The sequence below is a fragment of the Carlito syrichta genome, unplaced genomic scaffold (assembly GCF_000164805.1).
Source record: "Carlito syrichta isolate Samal-C Ts95f unplaced genomic scaffold, Tarsius_syrichta-2.0.1 Scaffold287391, whole genome shotgun sequence".
Lineage (NCBI taxonomy): Eukaryota > Metazoa > Chordata > Mammalia > Primates > Tarsiidae > Carlito > Carlito syrichta.
In genome coordinates this window covers 112183-134660 of record NW_007231487.1, presented here as the reverse complement: position 1 = coordinate 134660, position 22478 = coordinate 112183, and the positions used below count along the sequence as shown (strand labels likewise).

At 36.2% G+C, this 22478-nt stretch overlaps 1 protein-coding gene across 1 annotated transcript in view; it reads left to right on the top strand.

Annotated features, from left to right (window-relative positions):
• LOC103254726 (ankyrin repeat and sterile alpha motif domain-containing protein 1B-like) overlaps positions 1-22478 on the top strand; it is a 72173-nt gene that overhangs the window by 9875 nt on the left and 39820 nt on the right. Inside the window, exons 2-3 of the mRNA XM_021709832.1 lie at positions 5166-5246; positions 20135-20291. Of these exons, the coding sequence (XP_021565507.1) occupies positions 5166-5246; positions 20135-20291 (238 nt within the window). The remainder of the gene's footprint in view (positions 1-5165; positions 5247-20134; positions 20292-22478) is intronic.

Here is a 22478-nt window from a genome sequence, read left to right as displayed (position 1 = left end):
TAAAAATGTATTAGAGTTAATTTGCAGCATTTTCTCATTTTTTTTCCATTTTTTTGCCTGAGGTATTCCAAGCAACCTAATGTTTTAGTCAGCTTTAACTAAAACTTGGTTTCTACCACAAGATACCAATGCCCTTGCAGCTCTAATGGAAACGTCTCATCATCCATGCCTTTCGTTCATGCTGGAAACCTCAGTCATTCTCTTGCTTTTTATCCTATCTATAGGGGATACCATCTCTCATAGGTTTTATTTTAGACATCTATTTGCATTTTCTCTCTCCTCTCTCTCCTTCTATCACTATTTCTCCGTTAGTTCAGATTTGTTAGTCTGTTAATATTAACTTGATTCTCTCACTCTCTTCTTCTACCTGGTTCAAGAGCTCTTACTCTAAACACTGACCTGATCATGTCATAAATATGCTTAAGATCTTTCTGATAACCATTTGGTTCCAAGTTGCCTACAGAGTAAAGTCCAGATTCTTGAAATATTAAGAGGCTCTTCACATTATGGAGCAAACCTACCTTTTCTTCCTTCATATTTTATTGTCTCTTTTTCCCCTTAAATAAACACATGATAATTTCAACACTCAAACAATTCAGAGAATGAATAATGTATTTTTGCATGTATTTTTCTATCAAAATGCAAACATTTCTCATCTGTACCATAGGAGCAATAGTATCTGTCTTGTAACAGTTATGTGGCTATAAATGAGTTAGTACATGTAAAACATTTGGGATATTGAGACCCACGATATGCTACAGTTTGCACTTTTTCACTTTATGTTTTGGTTAACTTTCAAGGTCTATACATGTAGATCAAAGTTATGTATTTAATACTTGCATAATATTCTATGATATAGTTGAATACTAATTAATTTTTCATTTTTGATGGGCATAAACAAACTTTCTTTTATACTATTAAAATTCTACAGTAAATATTTGTGTGTGTGTAGTCTTCATATTAGTACTTTTACTTCATAGACATCAATTCTGAAAAGTGGAGTTGCTGGGTGTAAGAGTATATACTTTTGAAATTTTATTAACTATTACCATGTTGTTTCTGACAAATTTGTAGCAATGCTCTGTCTATCTATCTATCTATCTATCTATCTATCTATCTATCTATCTATCTATCTAATCTATCTATTGAGTCAGAGTCTTACTCTGTCACCCAGGCTGTAGTACAGTGGCATGCTCATGGCCACTAAAGCCACGACATCCTGGGCTCAGGTGATCCTTCCAATTCAGCCTTCCAAGTAGCTGGAACTATAGGTGTGTGCCACCATGGCTGGCTAATTTTTTGATTTATTGTAGAGATGAGGTTTTGCCAAGTTGCCCAGGCTGGTCTTGAACCCCTGGACTCAGCAATCCTCTTGCCTCTGCCTCCCAAAGTGCTGGGATTACAGACGTGAACCACTGTGTGCCTGGTAGCAGTTCACACTTTAGCATTCTATGAGAGTGACTATTTCTTCACAGGCTTCCATTCTAGTGGGGAGACAGACAGTAAGAAAATACATGTTTAATGTCAAACGGTGATGTGTCTTGTAACTAAAGAGAAAGAGAATGATGATAGAGTGCTATTTTTGACCAGCAGCATTTGAGCAGAACGATGGAACCACATGATTATCTGAGGAAAAAGCCTTCTGAAAGAGAGAACTTCAAATGCAGCAGCATGAGGTGCAAGCATAGTTGCATTTTTACGGAGGCCTGTGTGGCTGGAATAAGGTGTGGGAGAAAGGAGGGTAGGAAGTGAGACCTGAGAAGTCAGAGACAGATCGTGTAGGGTTTAATTTTGCCAAATGGAGTGAGTGGGGTAGGGAATTGAGCAGTTTTTCCTCCCCACTACTTAAAACATTTTTCTCAGGACTGTTTATTGAATGGTTTTTTCTTTTCTTGTTCCTTTCAGATGTCAACTTTATTCCTACATGTATTGCTGGTCTGTTTTGTTTCTTGTATTTATTGAGCTCCCTATTCTGACACTAGAATAACATTTTTTTATTATTGTTTCGTAATATGTTTTTAAATAATTATTTTTGGTTATTTTGCAATACCTTCAGTTGCCTTTATCATAATATGTTTTAACAGTTGGTGGTACATAGAAGGCATTACTACTTTTTGTGTCATACTTTTTTTCTATAAATCTTTCTAGATGCAATTTAGAGCTTTTAGTTGAGTTTTCCCTAAAACAGCCCATAGAGATTTTATTGGAGTTACCTTAAACAGAGGCACTAATTTAGGGAGTTATAGATTTTTACATTATAGCATTTATCTTATAGTAAATTAATAGTAAGAACAAAAAGAACCACAAGAAGATTAATGACAAGCATTTATCGGTTATTTGCTATGCTATGAGCTCTACACTCATTGTGTATATTGCAATTTCTCTCTGCATAGTCTTCTTTTATAGGGGAAAAGGGGATATTTTGTTCATTTTTTAATTTCTTGGACCTATCGTATCTTCTTGTACATAGTAAGAGCCAGAGAGTGGATGTTAGCAATTGAAGGTTGCAGATTTAAGTAGAAGTAATAGCTATGAATATTTTCTCTTCATTCTGGAGTCCCTGAATAGCAAAGAGTTGTATTACTAAAGTTGAAAGAGGAAAAAATTTAAGTTTAGAGAACAGCCCTAGATCAGCATTTTAAGAATTTGGTTTATCTGTTTAATTGAAATTTAAAAGACTGTCAGACTTAGTTATTTCTTCTTTTAAATTTTTCCTTAAAAAAATAATCAAGTCTGCTCATGTACTTTTTGTTTTTTGAGTTGGAGTCTCACTCTGTCGCCCAGACTAGAATGCAGTGGTACGCTCACGGCCACCACAGCCTCACCCTGCTGGGTGCAGGCGATCTTTCCACCTCAGCCTTTCAAGTAGCTGGAATTACAGGCATGGGCTGTCACGCCTGGCCAATTTTTGATTTATTGTAGAGACGCGGTTTCACCAAGTTGCCCTGGCTGGTCTTGAACCCGCGGCCTTAGGCAATCCACTCGCCTCAGCCTCCCAAATTGCTGGGATTACAGGCTGAGCCTCTGAGCTCAGCCTACTCATGTACTTTTAAGTTTGAAAATTGATGTCCTTAAGTTCTGATAATTTTTTATGAGTGATTTCTTTCATTGTTTCTCTTTCTTATTTTCTATGTTTTGACATTAAGAACCTCTTAATTCAGTGTTGGAACTGCTGAATGAATACTGTACTTTTCTTATGATTTCCCTTCTATCTTTCTATATCTTTGTCTTTTTCCTCTAATTGCCTTGGATATCCCATCAGCTTTATTTTCTTTATTTTTATGTTTTTTTTAGAGACAGGGTCTTGATCTGTCACCCAGGCTGGAGTGACAGTCACTGCAGCCTTGAGCTCCTGGGATTAAGTGATCCTCCTCCAGTCACCCAAGTAGCTGGGACTGTAGGTGCATTGGCTTTATTTTCAATTCTTCTACTGAACTTTAAATTTCTATTTTATACTTTTGAGAGCTCTTCTATCTCTAATTTCCTTTTTATTGCATTTTTCTAACATTCATTATCTTTTATTATTTTGAGAGGCTACTAATTATACTATCTTTGAAAATTTCTTCTCCCTACATAGTCCAAATTTCCTCCAAGTTTTTTTCTGTAGTTTGTTTCTAATTTTTTGTTTGTCTTTGCCTCTTTAATAATAAAGGCTTTCCTCGGGGATCTCTGGGATCTCTCTTCTGCTCTCTTAGTTCTTGTGCCTGTCTTTATGCCAGTACCATACTATTTTGATTACTATAGCAATATAATTTGAAATCAGGTAATGGGATGCCTCCATTTTTTCCCTCAGAATTGTTTTGGTTATTTAGGGTTTTTTATCGTTTTAAGTGAACTTTAGGATTATTTTTTTCTTTTCTGTGAAGAAAGCCATTGGGATTTTGATAGAGATTGTGTTGACTCTGTATAATGTCAGTATGCCAGATACTTAAAATTTAATGTATCCAAACCAGGAGTCATTCATTGTTTTATCTCCATTCTGCTTTGTCCTCTCTCCAGAAAATTTTCTCTTTTTAAATAAAAATTTCACATCTTAATGTTATCATTTTCCTTTAGTCATTTAAGCCTGAAGTCATTCTAGACAATGGCTACCATGTCCGACTGTCCTCCAGTTGATCCCTGTGTCTTACTGGTTATTCTCTTAGTTAACTCTTGAAAGTCTATCATGATTGCTCATTTGGAATAGCTATTCATCCACTTCTCAGAGACATCTGTGTGCTCTCTAGTATCTCAATTATCTTACTACTCTGTAATTATTAGTTCATGTGTCTGTCTCCTCCATCATACTATGCTCTTACAAAGAAGGACCTTGAGTTGTGATTTTGTGCTCTCAGTGCCTCCTAGCTCAATATGTGGCATACAGTTGACATACTTATAAACGTTTTGCTAATATATGAGTTAGTTTGTCATTAGATATTATCTTTTTTAGTTTTAATATTGCTGTGAACATCAGATAAAGTAATTTTTTGTTCTGCTTTTCAAAAAATGTCTTTCAGTGCCTTATTTTCAAAAAGCCAAAAATAGTTTGTTTAATCATAGTGATCAAATATAAAATGGATTCTTTTATATAGTTATATATGATCTCCCGAATATATTGTATAGTAAAATCAATGATAACTACAAAATTGTTAGGGTCTTCTCATGACTTGCAACAGTCCAAATCCTCAGATTTATTTTCAAGTATGAAATATTGATTATATTTTCTTGGTAGCAGCAGAGCAGCAAGAAGAGTTTATATTCTTTTCGTAATACAAAAATACAACTTACATAAATCATGCCATCTTAGAATGGGTGTATTTACAGGGATGAAGAAAGTGTCATAAATCTTTATTCTTTGGTATACAATATAGTAGCTGAATGTTAATTGCTTCTAATATTTAAGTAATGACAGAAAGTACTAGGGTATTCTTGAATCTGAACGTCAATGCATGACAGTGGATACACACTTGCTAATAATTTCTGAAGATAGTTCATTCCCTAGTTTCACTTCATCAAATAAACAAAGTTGCTGCTCTGATGGGCATGTGTGAGAGATGGCAGTCGTATTCCATGACCAAACTTTTCATATGCAGCATGCAGCTGGCTGTGGGATTGCCAGGCTTCTTTTTATTTTTCAAAACCAGCTTCTGCTGACTCTTAACTCTGTGCTTGTGTTTTATTTGCAGCATCTGGCGAGGCCCCAATGTGAACTGCACAGACAGTTCTGGTTACACTGCTTTACACCATGCAGCCTTAAATGGACACAAGTAAGTGCACTGATTTGGATTGGAATCTTGTGTATTTCGTTACATGTGACAAAGTTGATTATGTCTGATGATGGCTTTTTCATGCTGCCTTGAGTCCACTGGACTTCGATGAATTTGGAGAGACACCGGGTGACAATGGTGGGAAGCTGTGCTTGTAGAACTGTTGCTGCGCGTGATCATGTGGAGAGGAGAGGGTACACAGAAAGGAATGCCTTGGAGTACTCAGATATCTTGCAGGGAGAGTGGAAGAAGTGACAGGACCGTGCTAGTTGTGGGCAGCTTTGGGGAGAGTGGGATAGGACCGCTTGATAGCACCCTTTGCCTTTTTTGGTGTCACCCAACATGAAAGTGTTCACTAGAAGTGAGGCTTAACCGATTCCTGTAATTATAAGCCACCCTCACTTATATGAACTACTTCAAAATCCTTCAAGTTTAGCTAAAGTATTTTCTTTTTGTCATTCATGATTGACTTCGGGTTTTAAACTTATCAACCCTAAACTTTTTTTTAACTTATGAAATTATGTTTCAAATAATGGGATAGTACATGTTATGGTGCATGAAAGAATGTATAATCATAATCACCACTTACTTTCCAGTATTTTAGCCAGGCATCCTGATGGTTTACTGACAGAGTCCAAGTGTAATAAGTCCTCTAAGTGATTCAGATGTTCTGTCCTTCCCAACCAGAGGAAAAATGACCCTCTTTCTTTATCTCATCTTTCTCTTTATTTTTCCTTTATGTGAATGATCTAAGTTAGCCTTCCCAGATCTGGGTCACCTCATTTCACTTTCGTTTTTTAGATGCAGTCATTACTGCTCTAAAAATGCTAGTTACCTTTTGCTTTCCCACCTAGCATATTTTTTTTATTCTGTGAATTGAGACAAAAGGGACTTAGTCATACTTGATTTTTAACTTTGGTGGTCATAAAGCTCTCAATGTAAGGAATTTATCGTTTTTTGTCGTTATTGATCACTATAACTTTTTTTCCCCTTTTAAACTGTGTATAAATTTAACACTATCAGTCTGTTTGGAGAATCATTCAAACTATATAAAATAATTATAACTTAATATTTCATTATTTGGAATCTTAGAATTGGAATTCACAAATTACATTTCTTTTCATCTAGAATTGTTTATTTTGCTGTATCTTTTTTTGCCAATCTATTCTTCTGTTAAAATGGAAAACATGTCTAGATATCTAAATTTTTTAGTAAGTATTATTATTTATTCTTTTTTGTACCCGTATCATCAAGAACAAAGGCAAATTAAATCAACCCAAGGCATATAGTGCTGCAGCCATCTTAATTGTGAATTTGGGATAGTACCATGTTTCTTAGTTATAACTGGGAAGATGAAGTCTGTCACATCTAATGGGCAGGATATCTTGGGCCTGACCATCTGAGTGATACCATTTTTCTTGTTCTTTCTCAAATTGGCATTGGTAAGCACTTCTCAAAGTAATATCGTCCCAAGATGGATTGGTGTTTATATCCCTCTTTGATTTTCAGTGAAGCATTTAGTAAATATTATTGATTTACACATGAGAGCCTATGAAGTTCTAGCCATTGAGATATGTTTTCCTGTGGCCTGTTGCATAATTTTTTGTACTTTTTGGCAATTTAGAAAGTGAAGATAGTTTAAGCAAATTGAATAGCAGTCATTAAGATTGTCATAAAGAGATGGGGGAATTGATTCTCTAAGATCCCTTTTGTTGTAGATATTCTGTGAGAATTATATATCTCTGCTTTTGTGTGAAGGTCTCATTTATCTTTTCTTATTGACACTTTCTAGTAACATTTTGCATTGTGCATCCTATAGACCTTGGAAAAAGCAGGACCACTCTAATTCTGTTGTCCCATCTTTGCTAAAGTTCCATCTTTAAGCCATCTACTTACTTAACATCTCTAGGCCTCAGTTCAATAGATTGAACATTTTGGCTGGACAGTCTTCATTGTTCTTTACAAGTATAACATTTTATAGTATACTGTGTTGGTATTATTTATGGCTTAGCTATGATGCTACAATTCTGAAATTTGGATTTTTATGATTTTCCATGTTCAAATTGTCTGTGGCCTTCTTTGGTGAGCCCTTATTCTACCCAACCCCTCTCTTCTTTTTCATTTTATAGGTGGAGATGCAGGGCCCAATTGGATAAGTGACCTAGCGGTCAACTAGATAGTAAAAAGGAGGCTGTGTCTAAAGCCTAAGTATTTTAGTTCTAAGTCTGTGCTTTTACCAGGACTCTGCATTATCTCCCCTTTGTGGCTAAGCTCTTTCTGGCTTTTCTCTGCCATGTTATGTATTTCTGGGTTGTCTCCCATTGTCATCATGTACTATGTTTACATGAAATGTTAATTTTAATATTGGCTTAAAGGATATCTGAAGGAGAAAAAAATCATAGGGTGTATCTCAGAGTCAGAGAAGGATGGCATTTCTTTTCTTTGCCTTTGTTGGTCTCTCATCTTAAGAATGGCTATATTGTTTTCTTCCAGAGCAAGTCTTAGCAGTTGGTATAGGAGCACATGATTTCCATGTTTTTTGCTGTTGCATTTTTGACTTCTAGGCTCAAATTTATGGAATCGTAGAGCTGAAAGAATGATAGAGCTGTATTATTACAGGGTCCTTAAGTTTATTCTTTTGCTGTGAGCATGGACTTTCTCCCTACTGCCAATATATAATCTAAGGCTTTTATATTGCAAAGTTTTTTTATATTTTAAACATTTTATTGGGTGCTCTTGTTTATCAACACTAATTAATCCACAAGTGGAGAAGCATTATGTGCCTGAAATGCATTATTTTATATTATATTGAACAATTCATCTTCAATTAGCCAGATCAAGACACAATGGAAAATGTACTCTATTGGTGATTTCTTAGTTCATTTGTAATTGCAGATTAGAAAATTATTACCTTCAAATGATAGGAAAAAACATGGTTAATAGAACAAAATCCACTAGCACCTAGTATAAATTATTTCAGTAGAGAGGGTAGAGGCCTCTCTCTTTCTTTTTCAAAATATAGGGGATTTATTGTCTCATGTATTTCTACTATAAATTTGAATCCTTTAATTCTCTTCTGAATAGCAATTGGCTACTCCTCTCTCCCTTCCTCTTTTCTTCTTTCTTTTTCCTTTGTCTTGACTTTCCTTTTTTCTTCTCTTCTTTTCATCTTTTATTTTTTATAATTATCTTTCCCTGTAAAGTTGCACTAACTAAACCTGTGTATTCATATTTCTTCTTCTCTACTTATCAAATTGCTCTTTATTTTTTTCTTGATAAGTTTCATGTTATTAAACCATATTGGGTATATTGTGATGGTTGGATACTGTTTTGAAAAATATCAACAAATTGTTATTGTATCTTTGAAATTTGTGTACATTTTGATATATGTGGGGTCAAAATATTTTCTATTCCTGCTTCTACCTTTTTAAGTATTTTATGCTTACTAGACTTCGTCTATAATCCAAATTATGTATCACATTGGATCTAGAATCCAGGTAGTAAGCTATCTGTATTTTTGATTTGCTTTTTCTTATGTTTTCTAATGAAAGAGAGGTATTTCCTCTACAAATTCTATAATCTGGTCCCTGAAATTGTTCTTTGAATAACGAAAAACATCCTTGGTTGGTTTGAGTCTTTCCTGGATAAGAATACTAACTAGTTAACTTATTTTATTTTATCTTTTTTGAGTTGGAGTCTCACTCTGTTGCCCAGACTGGAGTGCAGTGGCCGCTCCCGGCCACCGCAGCCTCGACCTGCTGGGGCGCCGGCGATCCTTCCCCCTCAGCCTCCCCAGTAGCCAGAATTACAGGCATGCGCTACCACGCCCGACTGTTTTTTTGATTTTATTGTAGAGATGAGGTCTTGCTGCCCAGACGGGTCTCGAACCCGCGGGCTCAGCCAATTCACTCACCTCAGCCTCCCAAAGGCGCGGGATTGCAGGCTGAGCCACCGAGCCCAGCTAACTAGTTAACTTTTGCCTTCATTCACTCTAATCTAGAAATGTATGAGTATGAATTCACTATATAAAGAAACTTTAATTAGAAAATGGAATGTGTTGTTCTGAAGTCTTTTGACCATACCACACACATCTGCAACTTTATTCCCACTGAAGAGAAGTGAAAGCTTCAAGAATCTGAAATCAAAAGGGCTTCATTAAATTTGAGAGTTTCATTAGTTTGTTAATTCTGTATCCATATAAAGATGATTTGCATTTATTTTGAGGTTTTTTTGAACTCTATCAACAAGTAAGAGAGTATGGAACAAAATAAACATCTTTGGTTGTGATTTAATTATAGGGGATCTCGCTGTTACGGCAAAGAAATTTGAATGTTGGTTGAATCTTCCCTATTTACCAATTTATTTAATTATTCCCAGAAGATACACTTTTTTTTTTTTTTTTTTTTAGTCGGGGTCTCACTCCTTCGCCCAGGCTGGAGTGCAGTGGCATGCTCATGACCACCCACTGGGCTTAGGCAATCCTTCCACCTCACCCTTCCAAGTAGCTGGAACTGCAGGCACGTGCGTTACCACGCCTGGGTTATTTTTTAAGTTTTTTGTAGAAATGAGGTCTCACTAAGTTGCCCAGGCTGTTCTTGAACCCGTGGGCTCAGGCAGTCCTCTCACCTTGGCCTCCCAAAGTGCTGGGATTATAGACTTGAGCTATCACACCCAACCTGGAAGATATACTATTGAAAGACATTTCATATTAATCAGGAGTATATTTATATCTTTCAGAAAATGGATGCAAATTAAATAAAGCAGCAAACATCTATACTTTTATAATTCCTATTTTTACTTGAACGTACATATGTTAACTTGAAGCTGTAAAGTATTACAGTTATTTGAATTAGATTATTATTAAATTATTTTGAAATTTTGTTTTGTTCCTCAGAAATGGAATTATTTTTCCTGTGATTCCGTCAACCACATTTACTTTAGAGATTTAGTATATTTCTTATTTGCCAGAAAGATATGAGAAAGTGCCACTTTGTTTTTAGGATCTCGGGATTCTTTTTCTGCTTGCTCTTCTATAGATATCAATCGAGTATAACTTAATGTTTTATGTCAGGTAACCAAGTACAGTCAATATGTCCATTTATTGATACTTCTGAATAGGAAATAAGGCTCAACCTCAATAAAAATAAAAAATAACAATACTTTGTAGAAGCTTTTCAACTTAATGCATTCCCATTTGTCTGTTTTTGCTTTTGTTGACAGTGCTTCTGAAGTCTAACCAAAAAAATCTTTGTCTAGAACAATGTCCTGAAGCATTTCCCCCAGTGTTTTCTTCTGGTAGTTTTATGGTTTCAGTTTAGATGTAAGCCTTTTTATCCATTTTGACTTGATTGTATTCCATGTCTTGATGTACCTTCATTCTGCTGAATATGATTACCCAGTTTTCCCAGCATTGGTTAAGTGAAGAGACAACCTACAGAATGGGAAAAAATATTTGCAAACTATACATCCAATAATAGCCAGGATATATACGGAACTCAAACAACTCAATAGAATAAATAACTTGATTAAAAATGGGCAAAATATCTGAGTAGACATGTCTGTTCAGTGATGCTTAACATTGTTAATTATCAGGGAAATGCAAGTCAAAAATATAATGAGATATTATCTCACCCTGGTTAAAATGGCTCTTGACAAAAATAAAAAATGATGCTAGTGAAGATGCTGAGAAAGCAGAATGCTTGTACGCTGTGGGTAGGACTGTAAAGGACTATGGAAAACAGTATGGAGATTTCTCTGAAAACTACAAATAGAACTGCCAGATGATCCAGCAATCCCACTACTGGATAGCTAGCCAAAGGAAAGAAAATCCGTGTGTTGAAGAGATAATTGCATTCCCTTGTATGTTGCAGCACTATTTTTAATAGTCAAGACGTGGAATCAATCTAAGTGCACATCAACAGATGAATGGATAAAGAAAATGTATATATACACAATGGAATATTATTCAGTAATTAAACAAATTTTGTCTTTTGCAGCAACATGGATGGAACCGGAGGTCATTATGTTAAGTGAAATAAGCCAGGCACAGAGAAATACATACCATATGCTTTCATTTGTATGTGAGAGCTAAAAAAGTATATCTCATAGAGGTAGTGAGTTGATTGGTGGTTACCAGAGACTGGGAAGGGGATGGGGAGGGGAGATGAAGAGAAATTGGTTAGTGGGCACAAAAATACAGTAATATAGAAGGAATAAGATCTAGTGTTTGATAATGCAGTAGAGTGACTATAGTTAACAATAACGTATTGCATAGTACAAAATAGCTAGAAGAGAGGAATTGGAATGTCCCAGCATAAAGAAAAGATAAATGTTTGAGGTGATGGATACCCCAATTACCCTGATTTGGTCATTGTGTCAAAATATTACATTGTATGCATGAATCAAAATATTACATGTACTCCTCAAGTCTGTGCAACTATTATATATCCATAAAAAATAATAGCGACTGGATACAGGAGCTCATGCCTATAATCCCAGCACTTTGGGAGGCCAGAGCAAGAGGACTGCTTGACACCAGGAGTTTGAGACCAGCCTAGGCAACATAGCACGACCTCATCTCTATAAAAAATAAAAAAGTTAGCCTGGTGTGTTAGCTCACACCTGTAGTCCCAAGTGGGAGGGGCTGAGGAGGAAGGATTGCCTCAGTCTAGGAGGTTGAGGCTGCAGTGGGCCGTGATCATACCACTGCACTCTACCGTGGATGATAGACTGAGACCCTGACTTAAAAAATAATAATAATAATAATAATGAGTGGGTGCTACTCTGATATTAACTACTCCTCTAAATTGGATACTACAGTGTCTCCTTCATATGACAAGTTCCATTTTGAGAGCTAGTTTGTAAGTTCAGTTTGTTGTAAGTCCAACAAAGTTAATCTAGGTACCCAACTCACACAATCAGTTATATAGTACTGTACTGGAATAGGTTTATAATACTTTTCACACAAATAATACATAAAAGACAAACAAAAAATAAAGAAAACATTTTTAATGTTACAGTTTGGTACCTTGAAAAGTACAGTAGAACATTGCAGTACAACAGCTGGCATCCGGGGACTGACATGGAGTGAACAGGCAAGAAGAGTTACTGACTGGAGGAGGGAGAGCAGGCAGGAAGTGGCAGAGCTAAAGGATCGTCAGCAACAGGAGTTGGTGGGCAAGCTGCAGTGGCACTCATGCCTGACGCTGACGGCACAGGTTCTGGTTCCTTCCTGGGTTCAATTCTATCTACCCTCTTGAAAAAATGATTCAGTGATGTCTGGGTCGTCGCCCTTTATTCTCCTCATAGGTGACACGGTGGCACCGGATGGCATTCTGAACACCTGTGCAACTTCGTGAACCATGCTATGTTCGGGTCCTGAGCCTCAAAAACTAGCAGTGCCTCCTCAGATAAAGAAAACCCCTTGCCATCTCCTGTGTCATGAATCTCTTCAGTTTCTCATTACTTCTTCCTCCTGTCTGTCTTTGTCCTTCCTCTGTGTCGCCCATTCCATCAGGTCTTCGTTAGTAAGTTCCTTGTGTTACCCAGCGAGGAGGTCAGTGAAGTCGTCCTCTTGCAGGTCTGGCTCCAGCTCTTGCTGAGGGTCACTGAGTTGCTGAAGACTCCGGACTCCTCACTCTCCTTCTCAGATCTATGAAAATCTTGAACAAACTGCTGGCAAAGGTTCTTCAAAGCCCCATTCATGGTGACAGCTGTAACCGCTTGCCAGGCAAAGCCTTGTGGTTATTATAATTCTTCTAAAATAGTAGCAAAGTTGTTCCTGACTCATCACTTGCCTTTATGAAACATGTGACATAAATAATATTTCTTGAAAGTCGCTTTGGTCCATAGGTTGGATGAGTGACATAGTATTTGGTGGCAGATGCACTACTTTGACATTGGGATGAAAGTCGTCCATGATAGGGGTGGCCCGGAGCATTGTCAAGCTGCAAAAGAATGTTGAGTGAGACTTCCTTCTCCAAGCAATATTTCTGTACCTCCAGGATAAAGTGGTGGAAAACCAGTCCTGGAAAATGGCCCATGTAACCCAGGTTTTGGAGTTCCTCTTCCACATAATGGGAGGAGAGCCCTTGGCTATGTTTTTAAGCTCTTGAGTTCTTGAATGATAAACTAAGAGAGGCTTCAGCTTCATATCACCAGAAGCATTGCCACCAAACAACAGTTAGCTTGTTCTCTGCTGCCTGGTATCAACTTTTCCTTTTCAGTGATGTAACTTCAGCCTGGCATCCTCTTCCAGCACAGTCCTGTCTCATCCACATTAAAAACCTGCTTGGGTAAATATACATCTTCATCAATAATTTCTGGAAGCTTTTTAGGAAATTCCTGGGCAGCTATGGTATCTGCACTTGCTGCCTCGCCACTTACTCTTATGCTGTGAAGGTTGGCCCCAGCCTTGAATTGATGAAACCAGCCATGGCTGGCATTAAAATATGGGTCCTCTGATTCTTTGCTGTGTTTCTTCTTCAAGTCTTCTTAAAGGCTTTTAGTGCTCTCTTGAGTCAGCATTAAGCTGAGTGGGACTCGATGCTGATGCTGATCCTGCATCCACATACTAAGAAGTTTTGCCATCACTTTTCCAGCTTCTTGTATATTATCATTGACAGCATCGGCACAGCAGACTTCACCTGTTCTGTGATCTTGCCCATGTTCCTTAGAATCATGCTGATGGCTGAATGATTCACATTATAAGGACGAGTGATGTCTGCCATCTTTTCACCTCATTTTACTTTATCAATTATTTTCATTTTTGTTTCCATCTTTATCACCTGGTGCTTCTTAGCAGTACCAGCTACATCACTGCTGCTTTTACACTTGCTTCCGGACATCCTGGGCTTGAAATAGACACTGTACTACTTACTTTGTACAGTACTGTCCAGTAAAGTACACAGAAGCACAACCACTTGTGGTGGATGCATGCTTGTGACAATATATGCCAGACACATGAACTAACTCACATTGATTGGACATAAGTTCACACTTATGTCCAAAATCTTTGAAAGTTTTTAATTTGAAGTTTTGCATGTAGAAGACTTACATTATAGAAAGAACCTGAAGTTTAATTTTTTCTTAATGAGTCTGGGTGAAAATGGTCTATTTAATTCATGTTATATATACATGTGTATAGCATAAGAAAGATTATAACAGGGTGTTGATTAATTCTTTATTCTACTTATGATCATTAAAATGGACAGGTACTTATTTGATTAGAGATATAACTATATTTCACAAATATTTTTAACACTAGAAATACGATCTCAGCCAGCTTATAAGCTGATATCTTTGATAAGATTTAAGGCTTAATTTTTTAAAAATTTAAATTTAAAAATAAATTTATTTAATAAAATATTTACTAAAATAAATACTTTAAAAACCTAAATAAGAATGATAATATTTAGTTAGGACGATAGTGTTTACCAAAGGCAATTTCATAAACATACAGGTTATTCATTTCTAATTTAGATAGTAGATGGTAGCAATACTACAAACTATAAATGATCAGAAAGTCAGTTTTCAAAATACACTTTTTTCACTGTATCATAAATCTTTCTGATAAATAAAAATGAATATATCACATGCAGTATTAGAAATGTTGGCAAAATTTGAGCCAAAGAACAAATGAAATTCTAAATGGTTTGTCAGTAAATGGAAATAGAGTTGATTATCTCATCTATCTTTTTTTTCCTTTTTACTCTTTGAAAGGAAATGCTTTATAAGAAAAGAAATTTTAGAGTTTTTTTTCCCCCTTAGGCATTGAGAAATGAAATCTTTCTTTTTACAGTTGTCTTTGACATTAATTTGGAGAAGTCTGGTTTTTTTTGAATTGGAGACTCACTCTGTCGCCCAGACTGGAGTGCAGTGGCCGCTCCCGGCCACCGCAGCCTCGACCTGCTGGGCTCCGGCGATTCTTCCGCCTCAGCCTCCCAAGTAGCCGGAATTACAGGCATGTGCTACCATGCCCGGCTGATTTTTTGATTTACTGTAGAGATGATAAGTCTGTTTTCTGAAAGGATAAATTCTACTTTTTAGATCTAGGTATTTTATTTAACTAACTTCTTTTGGTATTATTTTACCTCTTAAATGCTGAAATATTTTTGTTAAAAAAGCGAATTGTTCAGCATTGCAACAACCTGCCTTGAGAATAACTTTTGATTGTGTGTAATTAAATTATGGTTGTTCCTCATTTGATTCAAAACATAATCCTTTGAGGCAGCAGGATGTAATCTCTACATTCTATTTTAACAGTGTTGGAGAGAGAGACAGGTTATTTTATTTGCTCAAGGTAACCAAGTTAGTGAGTAGTAGAGAGATGGGACTTCACATCAGGTCTTCTGGTTTGTAGCTGCTTTTGTTATTCATGGGTACTGAATCCTCATTCCCTTGCTGAGGTTACCATATTTGTGTCAGAATGGAAGACCCTGTGTAACAGTTCTTGCATGGCAGAGAGATGAGGAGAAACTGGATAACCTTAAGTTCCCTTCTGATTTTCAGATTATCTTTTTGTTTTTTGTTTTTTTTAGTCAGAGTCTCACTCTTTCGCCCATGCTGGAGTGCAGTGGCATGCTCATGGCCACCCCAGTGTCAACCTGCTGGGCTCAGGTAATCCTTCCGCCTCAACCTTCCAAGTAGCTGGAACTACAGGCGCACACTACCATGCCTACTAATTTTTTGATATATTGTAGAGATGATGTCTCACCAAATTGCCCAGGCTGGTCTCGAACCCCTGGACTCAGGCAATCCTCTCATCGCGGCCTCCCAAATTGCTGGGATTGCAGGCTTGGACCACCATGCCTGGTCCAGATTCTCTTTTCAAAGGTGATTTGCTCTAAGAATTTTACTTTTAAGGAATTTTATTTTGTCTTGGGACAAGTATTAATATTGTATGAGTGCTTTACTATTGAGTGACTTCTGTGATCTAATTTAATGCTTTTATTATTCTTGTGTAGTAGGCATTATTATCACAGCATCTTCTGAGGAAAAGAAAAACATGAGACTAAAGACATCACGTGTCCCTTAACAACGGGAATGCATTCTGAGAAATGTATCATTAGACAGTTTTGTCCCTGTGACAGACATCATAGAGGATATTTATATAACCCTGGGTGGTGTAGCCTACTATACACCTAGACTATATGGTATAGCTTTATTGCTCCTAGGCTACACACCTGAACAGCATTTACTATATTGTATACTGTAGGCCATTATAAAACAATGGTAAGTATTTGTATATCTAAACATACAAAAGGTACAGTAAAAATTTGCTATTATAATCTTTTGAGGCCACCATCGTATAGGCATGTAGTCTTTTGTTGACCAAGTTGTCATTATGTGATGCATGGACTAATTTCTTCAGGGTCATAGCATTAGGTAGTTTGCATAGCTAGAACTCAAATGCAAGCTTTCTAATTCAGATTTTGTAAAATCATCCTGGTTTTTAAAAAGAAATATTAAAATAAAATTATTTTTTAATTTCTCAGAAGTTTTATTGTTAGAAAATTTAAGATTCCTTGGAATTTTCCAAATATTTCTATAACATATTCTAGGTTCTTTCATGATTTCATACATTTAGTCACTTAGTCCAATGTTGTTACTTTACGCCACATTCTGGGCAATCTGTATATTATTTATTATAATTTTGTGTTTTATTGTATCTGTTTTTCTTGTGAGCTATCAGAGTTCTAACCTTGCTTCTGTTCAAACTGCCTTCGATTTTTGTCAGTTGTTACTTGCATTTAGAGTCTGATTTTGTGAAATATTTATATTTAGATCTTGATGTTACATTCACTCTCCCTGTTGGTGAGTTGTTATATAGAGCAACTTTATTATATATTGTAATTGTATATAGGTATGTATTTACATATGTGTTTGTCTAGCATTTCATTTAGTGAGTTAATACCATTTGCTTCTTTTAAATGTGTCCAAATGAAAATATGGTTTTTGTTTAGAATTGCTATTTTTTATTGTTTTATACAAAGTTCCATGTAATGTGTACTAATAATTATTCATTAATTCCTTCTGAGGTTGAGTACTGCAGTTCAGAATTTTTACTTGGAAAACCTGGTGGGGATTAAGTACAAAATTTTATGGGTGGGGTGGGTATATTGAGTATGTGTTGAAATTACATCAGTGGTGGAATTTGTCTAAGTGAATTTTTCTCTTAAAGTAATTTCTTAGTCTTGGAGGAGAAAGATGAAGGCATACTTCATGTTAAAAGTATGTTGTGTACAAAGATGCCCACTCTCATCCCTCCTTTTCGATATAGTTTTGGAAGTCCTAGCTAGAGCAGTCAGACAAGAGAAGGGGATCAGGGGTATCCAAATAGGAAAGAGGAAGTCAAGTATCCCTCTTTGCAGATGACATGATTCTATACCTCAAACACCCAAGAGAATCTGTCAAAAACCTTGCACTGATAAAGGACTTTGGCAACGTGTAAAATAAATGTGCAAAAGACAGTCAGATTTCTATACACCAAAAATAAGCAAACAGAAACCCACATAAAAAGCACAATCCCATTCACAATAGCCACCAAAAACAAAAAAAGAAATCCCTTGGTATCTTCCTAACCAGAGATGTGAAAGACCTTTACCGTAAAAACTACAAAACACTGCTTAAAGAAATCAAAGATGACACAAGCAAATGGAAAAATATTCTGTGCTCACAAATTGGAAGAATCAACATTTTTAAGATGTGCATTCTACCCAAGGCAATCTACAGATTTAATGCAATACCCATTAAATTACCAGCAGCATTCTTCTCAGACCTGGAAATGACCATACGGGAATTTATATGGAAACATAAATGACCATAAATAACCAAAACAACCCTCAGCAAAACAAAACAAAACAAAAACAAAGCAGGAGGTATCACACTCCCTGACTTTAAACTTTATTATAAAGCTACAAGAACAGGCATATAGACCAATGGAACAGGATAGAGATTCCAGAAGCAAAACCTCAATTTCTCAACCAACTCATCTTTGATAAAGCCGCTACCAACATCTGGGGAGAGGAGAACCTATTTAGTAAGTGGTGCTGGGAAAACTGGCTGACCACATGAAGAAGATTAAAACAAGATCCCTACCTATCACCATACACAAAAATCAACTCTAAATGCATCAAAGACCTAAACGTAAAACCTCAACCTAAAGAACCTTAGAAAATGCAGGAGACACTCCTATGGAAATTGGAATTGGAAACCAATTCCTGATCCAAACCCCAAATGCCCATGCTGTAAGAGATAGATAGACAAATGGAACCTTATCAAACAGAAAAGCTTCTGCAAAACCAAAGAAACCATCAAGAGAGCAGGAAGACAACCCTCAGACCAGGAAAAAATATTTGCCAACTGTATGTCTGACAAAGGCCTAACATCTAGGATCTACAAGGAACTCAAATGGGCTGAAAAGAAAAAACCAAACAGCCCCATTACAAAGTGGGCAAAAGATTTGAATAAACACTTCTCAAAAGAAGTTATACGAGCAGTCAATAGGTACATGAAAAAATGCTCAGCCTCACTAGTCATCAAAGAATACTAATTAAAACCACACTGAGATACCACCTAACTCCAGTCAGGATGGTCATCATCAATAACTGGAAAACCAACAGATCCTGGAGAGGATGCGGGGAAAAGGGTACACTTCTACACTGTTGGTAGGAGTGTAAACTACTATAACCTCTGTGGAAAATAGTGTGGCAATTCCTAAAAGATCTAAAAATTAACCTTCCGTACGACCCAGCAATCCCCCTTCTGGGAATATACCTGGAGGAACTCAAATTTCTCTATAAAAAAGATACCTGCATACACATGTTTGTTGCAGCATTATTCACAATAGCAAAAACATGGAATCAACCATGCTGCCCATCGAAAGAGGACTAGATAAAAAAATGTAATACATATTCATGATGGAATATTAAGCAGCTACAAAGAAGGACAAAATTATGAACTTTGCAGCAACTTGAATGGACTTAGAGTCTATAATACTGAGTGATCTATCACAGAAACAAAGAACTGAGTGTCACTTGTTCTCCCTCATAAGTGGACCTTGAACAATTATTAAAATACTATAAGAAAAGGATTGGCAGTAGTGGAAAACTGGGGTGTGTGTGTGTGTGCTGAATTGGCAGTAGTGGGAATCTGATGCTAGGGAAGCGGGAGCATACCTCATCAACAAGGATACCTGCATAATGAACACTTGTATACCTAACCCTGAATTGTACCCCACATCTTTAAAATAAAAAATTTGAAAAAAATTGTGTGCCATGGCTGAAATGTTATTAAACTTTGTTTTGCGCCCTTAGCTAGTTCTGCATCTAACTTATCAGGGTCCATTTCATATGTGCTGTCTTTCTCTTTTGTATGCATCTTCTGTCTTTTATATAGGTTCTCTGTAGGAATTATGTATAAACTCCCTAAATGTTTCTTTGGTGTTAAGATAACTTTTTTGTTGTTGTTAATAGAGACTTCGCTTATAATTTCAACTTTTCCTTTAAGCTAGATTTCAGCTATGGGTTATCTGGAACGACCACCTAACTTTTCCTTTAAGCTAGATTTCAGCTATGGGTTATCTGGAAAGACCTATTTTAAAAAAAATGGGAGGAGGTATTCTTTTTATTTTACTTTTCATTTGGTTAATGAAATAAGGTAACTCCACCTGAATAAATTCTATTAAGTAGTTTGTTGGTGAGTCTATGCTCTGTTTTCCAGGTAAGTAAAATAATCAACTATTGAATATGCAAACTTTTAAGCCCAATTTTATGTTCTAGTGCCTTGAATGATTACTTTAAGTTGCTAGCTAATATCCAGAACTCTTTCATAATTATCTCTTTAATAAAATTTGTGTTATTCAGCATATGTTCTTTTTTTCTTCTTAGGGACATAGTTCTCAAACTACTTCAATATGAGGCATCAACAAATGTAGCAGACAACAAAGGTTATTTTCCTATTCACCTGGCAGCCTGGAAAGGAGATGTGGAGATTGTGAAGATTCTTATTCATCATGGACCATCACATTCTAGAGTCAATGAACAGGTGCATTTGTCAAATGTTTACTCATGCTGTCATTTTTCTAGAGTGTTGTAATAGCAAAGCCACATTTGGAAAATGGATTATTTGATCTTTACCCCGCCAGACACCTTTCTACAGGTGAAATTTGAAATTTGAAAGATTCTTTGGCATTTTGGATATGATCTGCAGACACTAAGTTGGGCATTTGTGAAGATATTTCGTTGATGAGAAAATCCCACATAAGAGAAGTAGTTGTAATATTTTTGTCTGTCTTATATAATCATCCATTTTATAGCTGTTGAATATTTAAAGATAAGAACAGAATTCACATTGGTAATGAGAATTCGAGTGTTTCTTAATACAATTTTAAATGTTAAAATAATGATGATAGCTATATTTGCATAATGCTTTTCCATTTACATGCTTACACAGTTAAATATACTATATTAAAATAAAAATGCAAAATGTAGTGTCTATGGTTGCTATTCACATATGAAGTTAAAACTTTCTAGTGTATTGCCACGTGCCCATTTCCCTTCCCTTGCAGTGTCCAGCATCTGCTGATCTCACCGTTGTGCTCCTGTGACTAGTGTTCAGGGCCCATTTATGAGTTGGAACATGCAGTATTTATTTCTTTGTTTCTGCAATAGCTCACTTAGTATGAAGATATCTGGTCCACTATCAGGGGAGAGAGGGCCAGCTACCAGCTGGAAGCCCAGACTTCACCTACATACAACTTACTTATGAAGTAAATTCTCATTTGTATCCTGCAACTCTAAAATAATTTAAAAAATTATTGCATTGTGCGCGCGCGCGCACACACATACACACACACACGTGCTCAGAGTAAGTTGAATAAAATACAGTAGCAGTATGATATGATACTGACAGATAAAGTAAAAGTATTTTTAAGTATGTAATATCTGTATTACACATAATAGACATATTTTAAAATGAATGCCATTCTCAGTATTCTAAACAGATAAGACCACAGATTTCAGAAAGCAAAATATAGTCCTTGAATACAGTATAACAAACATCTTGAGCTCTGCATGCCCCCTACTGTTCCCATTTTGTAAAACTATATTTGAAAACCAGCATGTAGTTCAACAATTGAATTACAATTATGGCATTAAGCTGCAGGTTGGCAGTTGCCCAGTATCAATGCAAGTAGGTTACTCTAGGGCAAGCACATCTAGTAATGTACAGGCTTTGCAGGACTTTGACTGAAATTCAGACTAAAGAATAAAAAGTAACAATAGTTATAAACAGCAAAGGGAAGAAAAACATATTGTTTTCTACAAAATGCTGTTGTTGAAAGGACTAACCAGGAAAACATTTGATACATTGGAAAAGTGTCTTACTAATTTTATTTATCCTGCTGGGCACAATGGTGCATGCCTGTATTTTCAGCCCTTTGAGAGGCTGAGATGAGAGAATTGCTTGAGCCCAGGAGTTTGAGACCAGTCTAGGCAACATAGCAAGACCTCGTTCAGAGTACTTTGTTCACTGCTATTGCTATTGGCATCAAGTTGAAATTTTCTTTATGATTTTTAATACCATGCTTTCAGTATTTTGTTTCTTTATTATGTATATACACTTAAGTGCTGAGGTAGTTCTCCCGTTCCATGCCTTTTCTCCTAAAAGTTTCTTATGTGGGCATTTTATTTTTATAAGTAACTTTTAATTTTAGCTTTCTTTCTTTCCTTTTTTTCTTACCAAGTGGGACAGGAATATTCTAGCTAATTATAAACTTTTATGTATTTAAACAATAGAGGAAAGAAATGAAAAATGGTAACTAGCATTTATTGAGACATATGGTAAACCAGGCACTTTTCTGAGCGCTTTCAACTGTAAAATGTCATCTAATTCTCACTGTCATTCTCTGAAGTGATAGTGTCATTCTCATTTTATAGATGAGAAATCGGGCTCAGTAAAGCTAAATAACTTGTGTGAGGCCATGTGTTACTGAGTTACTAAAACTGAGACTGGGGCTCAGTTCTCTCTGACTCCAGAGCCCTCCACAATAGTATACTGCTGTTGTCATCCTAAATCACATCATTTCATGCATTGTTTATTGTATGCCAGGCATTGTGTGAAGAATGTCATCTGTATTATCTTCCTGAGCCCTATAGCAACCTGAATGAGGTAAATAGATATTGATTATCATTTTTACTTTATATATGGTAACCTTAGTAACCTTAGAGCGGT